Source organism: Cervus canadensis, chromosome X, assembly GCF_019320065.1.
Source record: "Cervus canadensis isolate Bull #8, Minnesota chromosome X, ASM1932006v1, whole genome shotgun sequence".
NCBI lineage: Eukaryota > Metazoa > Chordata > Mammalia > Artiodactyla > Cervidae > Cervus > Cervus canadensis.
In genome coordinates this window covers 43,268,272-43,280,378 of record NC_057419.1, presented here as the reverse complement: position 1 = coordinate 43,280,378, position 12,107 = coordinate 43,268,272, and the positions used below count along the sequence as shown (strand labels likewise).

The following is a 12,107-nucleotide window of genomic DNA, read 5'->3' as shown; positions in this document are numbered from 1 at the left end:
GGAAAACAACAGAATGGGAAAAACTAGAGATCTCTTCAAGAAAATTAGAGATACCAAGGGGACATTTTATGCAAAGATGGGCTTGATAAAGGACAGAAATGTTATGGACCTAACAGAAGCAGAAGATATTAAGAAGAGGTGGTAAGAAAGACAGAACTATACAAAAAAGATCTTCATGACCCAGATAATCATGATGGTGTGATGAACCACCTAGATGGCTCTAGGTGTGATGATGCATCTAGAGCCAGACATCCTGGAATGTGAAGTCAAGTGGGCCTTAGAAAGCAACACTACGAACAAAGCTGGTGGAGGTGATAGAATTCCAGTTGTGCTACTTCAAATCCTAAAAGATGATGCTGTGAAAGTGCTGCACACAATATGCCAGCAAATTTGGAAAACAGCAGTGGCCACAGGACTGGAAAAGGTCAGTATTCATTCCAATCCCAAAGAAAGGCAATGCCAAAGAATGCTCAAACTACCGCAAAATTGTACACATCTCACGCTAGTAAAGTAATGCTCAAAATTCTCCAAGCCAGGCTTCAGCAATACATGAACTGTGAACTTCCAGATGTTCAAGCTGGTTTTAGAAAAGGCAGAGGGACCAGAGATCAAATTGCCAACATCTGCTGGATCATCGAAAAAGCAAGAGGGTTCCAGAAAAACATCTATTTCTTTTTTATTGACTATGCCAAAGCCTTTGACTGTGTGGATCACAACAAACTGTGGAAAATTCTGAAAGAGATGGGAATACCATACCACCTGACCTGCCTCTCGAGAAACCTGTATGCAGGTCAGGTAGCAACAGTTAGAACCGAAAATGGAACAACAGATTGGTTCCAAATAGGAAAATGAGTACTGTATATTGTCACCCTGCTTATTTAACTTCTATGCAGAGTACATCATGAGAAACGCTGGGCTGGAGGAAGCACAAGCTGGAATCAAGATTGCCGGGAGAAATATCAATAACCTCAGATATGCAAATGACACCACCCTTATGGCAGAAAGTGAAGAGGAACTAAAGAGCCTCTTGATGAAAGTGAATGAGGGGAGTGAAAAAGTTGGCTTAAAGCTCAACATTCAGAAAACTAAGATCATGGCATCTGGTCCCATCACTTCATGGCAAATAGATGGGGAAACAGTGGAAACAGTGAGAGACTTTATTTTGGGGGGCTCCAAAATCCCTGCAGGTGGTGATTGCAGCCATGAAATTAAAAGATGCTTACTCATTGGAAGAAAAGTTATGACCAACCTAGATAGCATATTAAAAAGCAGAGACATTACTTTGCCGACAAAGATCCGTCTCGTCAAGGCTATTGCTTTTCCAGTAGTCATGTATGGATGTGAGAGTTGGACTATAAAGAAAACTAAGCACCGAAGAATTGATGCTTTTGAACTGTAGTGTTGGAGAAGACTCTTGAGAGTCCCTTGGACTGCAAGGAGATCCAACCAGTCCATCCTAAAGGCGATCAGTCCCGGGTGTTCATTGGAAGGACTGATGCTGAAGCTGAAACTCCAATACTTTGACCACCTGATGTAAAGAGCTGACTCACTTGAAAAGACCCTGATGCTGGGAAAGATTGAGGGCAGGAGGAGAAGGGGATGACAGAGGATGAGGTGGTTGGATGGCATCACCAACTCAATGGACATGAGTTTGGGTGGGCTCCGGGAGTTGGTGTTGGACAGGGGGACCTGGTGTGCTGCAGCTCATGGGGTTGCAAAGAGTCAGACACGACTGAGCGACTGAACTGAACCGAACTGAACTGAACTGAAGGATTTTCTTAAATTGTTTTTTTTTCAAAGCAAAGGTAAGTTTTGTATAAGACTATTACTTGAGTATAAAATATAGATTTTTTTTAAAGTTTCAATTAAGGAAAGAATTGCAACAAAGCCAACTGTTCTGAAGGCTGCTGGCAAACTATTATTTAATCCAGTCTCTCTCCTGTACATAGTTATTTTTCTGTCTGCCAGTTTCTCTCAGAACATTCTTGCATATTTTCCAAAGTTGACCCTGTTACCCTTGAGCTTCTTAGTCTCCTTGTTTATTCCTTAGAAACATAAAAGATGTGTGGAAGATTTATAAGGTTCACATTTCAGAGTTCTCTTTCTTTTAGTCAGGAAGTTTAAGATGTCTCTTGGACAAAACTATCTCAACATTCCATCAATCATATAAGAGGCCGGAAAGCTTATTGTTTATGAGCAAAAGCTGTGGGAGCAGGAAATTTCTGTCCTACTGTTTTCTAGCTAATATCACTAAGCTTTGGTTTCCTCATTTGTAAAATGGGAACATTAATAGTTCTTTCCTCCAGAGGGTTGGGGTGAGCATTACAGGAGACAATGCATAGAAAGAGCTTAGGCCAGTGCCAGGCATGGAAAAAGATCTTAATGATTATTAGTAATAATAGTGGTGATGGTGGTAGTGATGATGATAAAGGATTTGGAGTCTTTGTCTTGCAGCACTACAACACAGCATTTTCAGATAAGAAATGAGATCATATAATCTGCCAAGGTTATTTGAATTTGCTACTCTGGAAGGGAAAATTACTCCTTTGTCACTTAATGGCCGCCATGTAGTCTTACTCAGTTGGAGAGTGTGTGAGTGTGCACCCATGAATGCTAATGCTCTTCTGTCTTGTGTCCCTGCCTTGATGATCAGGAGTCTTACTTTAGCCCTTTTTGAAAATCTAGCTCTTAATATTGTTCAGTGCACACAGTACACACAGTAGGCTTTCTACAAATACTGAATATGCTTCTATTCAATAAAATGGAAATTGTGTGCAAAATGTATTAATAGACAATGTTTTGACCTTATGAAGATTTACAAGATGTTTTAAAGAAAAAAGAATTCAGTTAGGAAATAAAGGGAATTCCATGGCGCTTCCAATGCAAAGGGCACGGGTTCAGTCCCTGGCAGGGAACTAAGATCCCATAAGCTGTATGGCGTGACCAAAAAAAAAGAAAAAGAAAGAAAAGAAAGCCTTAGGAAGAATCTAGACCTGCTCTCTTTTCCTAAGGATTCACCCTTCCTTCATAGTAGCACAGTGCCTGTCGCACAACTGAAATGAAGTAAATGGTGGCTAAGTGGTTAGGATTCTAGGTTTTCATTGACAGGGCCCATGTTCAACCCCTGGTCTGGGAACTGAGATCCCACAAGTCAAACAGCCAAAAAAAAAAAAATCAGTCAAAACCAGCTAAAATGACACTAGGGAATTCTTGATAATCTAACTGTAATTTGAGTCTTATATAGGTGCTGTCCATCATTGCTTTTTGACACAGTAGAGGATCCTGTTTCTTTGAAAATGGCTCTGAGGTTGACTGGTTGGGATTTTTAGAATGTCATCCTAATTTAATATATTATCCTTTTCTTTTAGGGAAAAACTTATCCATTTCGGGGTGCCTTCCCTCCAGTATGGAATCCCATTGCCTATCTGGATTACAACAACCTGTGGCGGACCATGGATAACATGGGAAAAGAGGTAAAGTGTGTGTTCAGCTTGCCCTTAACCTGTGACTGAAATCAATAACAAATGTTTAATATCCTTCCACAGTGCAGGGAACATTGATGCATATCATTTCCAATGTGCCCAATAACTCTGCCACTTTGGTAGTATTTCTGCTTTAGTGAGAAGAAATTCAGTGCCAAGGGGTTACATAATTTCTCCAAGATCATACAACAAGGGAACCAGGATTCAAACCCACACGTCTCTGATACTAATGCGTGTACCTGTGTGTTTTCAACTCTATACCACCGAGTATTTATATGACATATTTTTACTGGGAATCCTACTTAGAGTGATCTTATCCATATATTATGCCACCTGAGATAATAAAGGGGAGAAAGATTTGATTCCTCAAAATGTTTTTTCACTGAGTATCAATAACTCAATAACTATAATATCCATCTCTCCCATCCAAGTACTAACCAGGCCCGACCCTGCTTAGCTTCCGAGATCAGACGAGATCGGGCGCGTTCAGGGTGGTATGGCCATAGACAATATCCATCTCTCAAACTTAATTTGGGAATTTAAAATGGCTGTTGTGGGCACATGTGTGCATGCTAAGTCTCTTCAGTCATGTCTGATGCTTTGCAACCCTATGGACAGTAGCCCACCAGGCTCCTCTGTCCATGGGATTCTCTAGGCAAGAATACTTGAGTGGGTTACCATAGCCTCTTCCTTAGCTTTCAATAATAATTATGATGATGACCATCATAATTACATATTAATTTATATTAATGCGTATATTTAGGTATTATTTTGGCAACAACATTAGGGCATAGAATCCAAACAGCTATCCATCCCAAACCCACCACTGGGTGCATAGTATACACATGTAGTGTATACATACACCACTGTCTATATGTACATAGGATTCTATGCACATCACACATTCCAACATAGAGAAACCAGTTTTCAGAGTTTCTCCTGAGCGCTTCTTGGCAGTCCAGTGGGTAGTAACCATCAGACCTAAATGTCAGCCTTCCTTTCTTTGCAGATTCCAACTGATGCACCATGGGAAGCCCCACATGCAGTGGAATGGGATAAGATGACTATGAAAGATCTCATCGAAAAAATCTGCTGGACAAAGTAATATTGACTATTTAAAATGTACTTTTTATCTTCCCTTCATATCGTCCCTATCCTATCTTGAACTTCAGAGTTTTTCTTCATAAGTTATAGGAAAAGTTAAGGGAAAACTTAATGACCTTTCCATCAATAGTGACTTTAAGGGCCCTTGAGACACTCAGAGCAGGATTCAACATAAAGTGAATATAAAACATAAGAAGAAAAGTAGGTGAAGGAAGTTGAACTTTTTTTTAATGAAAGAGTTGTGCGCTTTGCCATAAAAGAAGTAATTGTGTTTTCAAATAATACAGAGGTCAGCTGCAAAAGCAATTTGGAAAGGAGTTAAAGTAATTTCATATAAATATAGGATAACTTGAGGGAAGCTAGTCTATATTAATAAAAACTATAAACTGTATGTTTTCAATGAGAATCTGTGTTATTAACTGAGTTACAGATCATTCTGTCAGCATTTTGGGGCTTCTGTGTGAAGGCACCATATGAAGCACTGCGGAATGGTGGTGAACTTATGATGCATGGCCCCTAACCTCATGGAGTTGATATATTTTTAGCAGGAGAGACTGTAATTATACACATGTTACATAATTCTAGGAGAGATTGAAATGGGGGAACCTAACCTCTCTTGAGGGTGAAGGAGAGATTCTTTGTTGAAACAAAGGAGTTAGTACATCAACTAAGAATGAGCCACAGAGGGTGGTAAGGGACAGGGAAGGATGGATGGTGTGAGGGCAAGCTATCTTCCAGGAATGTGCCTAATGGATGAAGGAAAGAGGAAAGATAGATGGTTTGAGAAAATGGCATCTTCAATGAATGAGCCATAATAGATGGGGGAGACAGGAAGGGTGGATGCTGTGGGAATTAAGAATCTTCATTGAAGGCGCCATAGAGGGTGGGAGAAGACAGGAAGGGTGTTTAGTGTGGGTAAATGGTATCTTGCAGGATGATTAACAGGATAGGGGAGTTAGGAAGAGGGGATGGTGTGAGGAGATGGTATATTCCAGGAATGAGCCAGTAGATGAGGGAGACCAGAAAATGGATGCTGTGAGGGGATGGTATCTTTCAGGAATGAACCACAGGGGATGGAAGGAGACATAAAAGATGTGTGTGCACATGGTGTGTTTTAAGAATGAGCCAGTTGATGAGAGAGAAAGGAAGGGTGGATGGTGTGTGGGGTGCTGTGTTCAGGAATAAACCATATTGTGTGCAGGGGACAGGAAATAGTGGATGGTGTAGCAGACTGGTATCTTCTGGGTGTGAGCCTCTGTTGACAGGGGAAACAGGAAAGATGGATGGTGTGGAAGGCAGGTATGTGCCAAGAATGAGCCATAGTGCATGGATAGAGACAGGAAGGATGGATGATATGGTGGGATGGTGTCTTCCAGGATAAGCCACAGTAGATGGAGGAAGGTGGGGAGGTTGTGTGGTTGTGGGGATAGTATCTTTGAGAAATGCACCAATTGGTGGAGGATATAAGAGATATATTATGTGAGACAGTGGTATTTTTCAGGAATGAAGCACAGTGGGTGGGGGGAGAGAGGAAAGAGGGATGATATGTGTAGATGGTATCTTCCAAGGACAAGTCAGTTGATGGAGGAGACAGGAAGAGTAGATGACGTGGGGAGATGGTATCTTCCAAGAATAAGTCAGTTGATGGATGACAGGAAGAGTATATGGTATGAGGGGATGGTATCTTCCAGAAATGAGCCACAGTGGATGGGGGGAGATAGTAAGGATGGATGGTTTGGTGCAATGTATCTTCTAGGAGTGAGCCATAGTGATGGGAGGAAAAGAGGATGGTGTGAGGGGATGGTATCAACAAGGAATGAGCAGCAGTGGATGGTGGAGAAAGGAAGGGTGGATGATATGAATGGTGACATCTTTCTGAAATGAGACACTGTGGATGGGGGTAGATGGAGAAAGGTGGATGATGTGGCAGGATGGAATCTTCCAATAATGACCTGCAATTAATGGTGGGAAGCTGTCAGGAAGGATGGATGGTGAGGAGGATGTTTTTGTCCATGTATCTTAAAGGAATGAGTCAGTTGATGGGGGGATATAGAACTGATGGATGGTGTTGGGGGATGATGTGTCTTCCATGAATGAGCCCAGTGGATGAGTGGAGATCAGGGTATGGGGAGGATATATGTTCCAGGAATAAATCACAATGAATCGGAAACAGGACCAGTGGATGGTGTGGGGTGTTGGTATCTCACAGGTGAGCCACAGTGATGGAGGAGGACAGGAAAAGTGGGTAATGCAATAAATGGTATCTTTAAGGAATGAGCCATAGTGGATGGAGGAGACAGGATATATGGTTGGTGAGGAGGGGTGATGTTGCAGTAGTGAGCCATAGTAATGGGGAAAAAATAGTAAAGGGAGAGTGATGGTTTCTTTCGGGAATAAGTCATAGTGGATGGGATGGATGGAAGGATGAATGGTTGAGGCATGGTGTTTTCCAGTAATCGACCACAAATAATGGTGGGAGATATGAAGGTTGGATAGTGTGGGAAATGCTCAGCCCCATGCCCAGTATAGAAGGGGCAGCTTATGAAGGCCCCCAAGATGGGTAGATTGACATGTTTTAACAATGAGTGAACAGTATGTATGCCTAGACCATAAAGATGCCATGAGGAAATGATGTATAGGAGTTTACAGAACTTGAGAGGCTGATGGTGCAAGACACATTATTGACCATATACAAGACTTTTTGCCCTTTGCCGTTAACGTCATTGAAGGGTTAGAGAAGGAAATGGCAAAGCACTCCAGTATTCTTGCCTGGAGAATCCCATGAACAGAGGAGCCTGGCAGGCTACAGTCCATGGGGTCTCAAGAGTCGGACATGACTTAGCAACTAAACCACCACCACCAAGCAGAGTGTTTATTTTTTGTTTATTTTGTTTGTTTCTTAGTTTTGGACTGTGGAAAGACTTAATTGGCCATAATGTAGAGAAGGATCATGAGAGGATGTAGTCATATGACTAGGTAGGGATACCCAGAAGCAGCCATCACTGTTTTAACCCAGGTGAGGGACAGTGGTAGCCTGGACCAGGGTGGGGGCAGTGGAGGTGTTGAGGAGAGGAAGTTTGTTCAAATAAGTGAAAACAATATCCTCAATGAACCCTGACAAGCATATTAGCCTTTTAGACTGCACTGGAATTAGCATGTTTGGAGCTAACCCATAATTTCCAACAAGTCAGGAAAAAATTATTTTCCCTGAGAGTTCAAATCTGCATTCTGTCAGACACTGAGTCCATGAGTATTTTTTTAAAGGCATAGAAATGGTTTCTAACCATACTAACTTATGTTTTTAAAAGATAATGTCATGTAAAGCATGTATGTATTTACTCCTGACCCTTGTTCTATGACCAGGACTGCTCGGCAGTTTGCATCTCTCTTTGTGAATATCAATGTGACCTCTGAACCCCATGAGGTGTCTGCCCTGTGGTTCTTGTGGTACGTGAAACAATGTGGAGGCACCACTCGGATATTCTCCATTACCAACGGAGGCCAGGTATGAAGTGTCCATTCTCACACTAAACTTCATGTCTGATTTTATCCTCAGCCAGTGCAGTATCTTAATAATTGCTTCTATATTTTGAAACATGAGTGAATTTGAAACAATTTCAAAAAAACTTTTCTGAAAACAAAATTTTCTCATTTCCAAAAATAGGTTCACGACTAAAGAATATTTCATTTTGAATTTTGTTTGAGGAATTCAGTTCCTTCCTTTTGGAAGTAGGTGAAATTAGACTATGTAGGAGGAGCTCAGTTATTAAAATCAACTAATTTTCAAAAAAATCTAGTGCTTGTAAAATTGTCATTAAAGTCATCTCTGTTCCAGGCATGAGACTTTTGGTCCCATTCTGTGTCTCAGAGTTATTAGTTTATGTTAACTGTTATAGCATGGAAGTGACTATTCTTCTAATACAAGTGATTTCTGGTTACTCTTTCAATAGTAAATTCTACATTTTGGGGATAAATTTTGCTGCCTACTAGCATTTGCCCTGCTTCCATACTACATCCTAAATCAAATCCCTAATGGTTATACAGTGGAAGTGACAAATAGATTTAAGGGACTAGATCTGACAGAGTGCCTGAAGAACTATGGATGGAGGTTCATGACATTAGATAGGAGGCAGAGATCAAGCCCATCCCCAAGAAAAAGAAATGCAAAAAAACAAAATGGCTGTCTGAGGAGGGCTTACAAATAGCTATGAAAAGAAGAGAAGCGAAAGGCAAAGGAGAAAAGGAAAGATATACCCATTTGAATGCAGAGTTCCAAAGAATAGCAAGGAGAGATAAGAAAGCCTTCCTCGGTGATCAATGCAAAGAAATAGAGGAAAACAATAGAATGGGAAAGACTAGAGATCTCTTCAAGAAAATTAGAGATACCAAAGGAACATTTCATGAAAAGATGGGCACAATAAAGGACAGAAATGGTATGGACCTAACAGAAGCAGAAGATATTAAGAAGAGGTGGCAAGAATACACAGAACTATACAAAAAAGATCTTCATGACCCAGATAATCATGATGGTATGATCACTCACCTAGAGCCAGATACCCTGGAGTTCGAAGTCCAGTGGGCCTTAGGAAGCATCACTACGAACAAAGCTGGTGGAGATGATGGAATTCCAGTTGAGCTACTTCAAATCCTAAAAGATAATGCTGTGAAAGTGCTGCACTCAATATGCCAGCAAATTTGGAAAACTCAGTAGTGGCCACAGGACTGGAAAAGGTCAGTTTTCACTCCAATTCCAAAGAAAGGCAATGCCAAAGAATGCTCAAACTACCGCATGATTGCACTCACCTCACACGCTAGTAAAGTAATGCTCAAATTTCTCCAAGCCAGGCTTCAACAGTACATGAACTGTGAACTTCCAGATGTTCAAGCTGGATTTAGAAAAGGCAGAGGAACCAGAGATCAAACTGCCAGCACCCCATTCGATCACCAAAAAAGCAAGAGAGTTGCAGAAAAACATCTACTTCTGCTTTATTAACTATGCCAAAGCCTTTTTGACTGTGTGGATCACAACAAACTGTGGAAAATTCTGAAAGAGATGGGAATACCAGACCACCTGACCTGCCTCTTGAGAAATCTGTATGCAGGTCAGGAAGCAACAGTTAGAACTGGACATGGAACAGCATACTGGTTCCAAATCGGGAAAGAAGTATGTCAAGGCTGTATGTTGTCACCCTGCTTATTTAACTTCTATGCAGAGTACATCATGATAAACGCTGGTCTGGCTGAAGCACAAGCTGGAATCAAGATTGCCAGGAGAAATATCAATAACCTCAGATATGCAGATGACACCACCCTTATGGCAGAAAGCAAAGAGGAATTAAAGAGCTCTTAATGAAAGTGAAAGAGGAGAGTGAAAAAGTTGGCTTAAAGCTCAACATTCAGAAAAGTAAGATCATGGCATCCAGTCCCATTACTTCATGGCAAATAGATGGGGAAACAGTGGAAACAGTGGCAGGCTTTATCTTTTTGGGCTCCAAAATCACTGCAGATGGTGACTGCAGCCATGAAATTGAAAGACGCTTGTTCCTTGGAAGGAAAGTTATGACCAACCTAGAGAGTATATTAAAAAGCAGAGACATTACTTTGTCAACAAAGGTGCATCTAGTCAAGGCTATGGTTTTTCCAGTAGTGATGTATGGATGTGAGAGTTGGACTATAAAGAAATCTGAGTGCCAAAGAATTGGTGCTTTTTTTTTAAAGTGGTTCTTTATTCATAAACTTGATGCAAGTTTACAAATTTTACTGTACATTGCCAAATAAATCTGCAATGAAAAATAAAGTCCAAAAATACCCCCAGAACCAAAAACCACAGCATGTCAAATGTGCAGCTGTCAATCTGCCAGCCATCAGGATAGTAAAGAATTCAATAATATATTCAAGATTTAGCCTTAGGTTTAAGGAACTTTAATGCTTTCAAGAATTCTGCCTTGTCACTTGTTATCTGAGCAACTGACAATCAGAAGCTTATACAAATTAACCAAGTGAACAAGAATGCCGGAAAATCTTTTTATACTATCCTCTTAACCAAAATAGAAAAAAAGAGAAAGAAATGAAACACAATAATGCAGAAGTGCCAAGTCTTCAGATGTGGTTTACAAAGTTAAAAACTGAGTCTTAAGACCTAAGAAACACTTTTGAACTTTGTAACTGATTTGTGCAAGGAAAATGTGCTTCTGGATTTCTTTTTTTAAGTGCTTAATAACTAGAGTTTACTTTTAAATCAAATTTGGGTATATAAAAAAAATCTATTACCAACCTAATAGGACTGATTCAGGTAAGGCAATAAAATGGAGAGTACACTGATTTGAGTCTAGATTTTATTAAAGAATTAATATATGTAGAATTCCTATTAGTCTTTCAATGTAAAAGCCATTATTATGACTATGGAAAAAACTTAGCATTCAAATAAGATACTTTTTGTACTTAACTGTACAGATTTTGTTCAAGGAGTCTTTGTGCAAATCACTATATGAGGTTATTAGTTTACAACTGATTGCAATATTCCATTAATAAAATGGAAACGTAGAATGACTTAGTATTTTAAATAATTAGACCTCTATACTTCAAGATCTTCTTCATAAGAAATACTGAGCCAACAAGAAGCAGATTCAACTCAGCAAGACTCTGATGCCCCAGTGAATTTATGCTTTTGAACTGTGGTATTGGAGAAGACTCTTGAGAGTCCCAGGGAGTGTAAGGAGATCAAACCAGTCAATCCGAAAGGAAATCAGTACTGAATATTCATTGGAAGGACTGATGCTGAAGCTGAAACTCCAATACTTTGGCCACCTGATGCAAAGAACTGACTCGTTTGAAAAGACCCTTGTGCTGGGAAAGATTGAAGCCAGGAGAAGAAGGGAACAATAGAGGATGAGATGGTTGGATGGCATCACCGACTCGATGGACATGAATTTGAGTAAACTCCAGGAGTTGGTGATGGACAGGGAGGCCTGATGTGCTGCAGTCCATGGGGTTGCCAACAGTCGAACACGACTCAGCGACTAAACTGAACTGAACTGATACCACAGCCATTACTAATGAACGTAACTCATCTGGCTCCCTGGTTGGATACACAACAAGCCAGTAGTAAAGCCAGAATTTCAATTCCCGGATTTTCCAAACTCTGTGATTCTTTATTTCAAGACTCTCCCTTAGTGAAAGAAAATGGGTGTCTCTTTTCTAGGAATGTTATGCCTCGATGGGATAAGGTTTAATTGGGAGCAATTTAGTTCTAACTTATGCTCTGTTTCACAGTATGAGGTGTAGAGTCATTGTCAACTTAGTGAATTATTCCTCTCCTTGGGAGACCTCCAGAAGTCCCTAAGTTGTTCTTATGGTTGCCAGTTTGACCTTCAGCTTTAGCAAACATAAGGCAGTCGAATTTTTTAAGTGCCTTTACATCTAGAAAACCCATATTACTCCTTTTAACCTATATTGGTCTTTTGGAAATATCTTGACTCAATTTATATATATATATATATATATATATATATATTTAATTTA

At 40.3% G+C, this 12,107-nt stretch overlaps 1 protein-coding gene across 1 annotated transcript in view; it reads left to right on the top strand.

The window, feature by feature from the left end:
• The window catches only part of MAOA (monoamine oxidase A), a 79,555-nt gene that overhangs the window by 44,968 nt on the left and 22,480 nt on the right, over positions 1-12,107 (top strand). Inside the window, exons 4-6 of the mRNA XM_043458589.1 lie at positions 3,369-3,473; positions 4,492-4,583; positions 7,950-8,091. Coding sequence (XP_043314524.1) covers positions 3,369-3,473; positions 4,492-4,583; positions 7,950-8,091 — 339 coding nt within the window. The remainder of the gene's footprint in view (positions 1-3,368; positions 3,474-4,491; positions 4,584-7,949; positions 8,092-12,107) is intronic.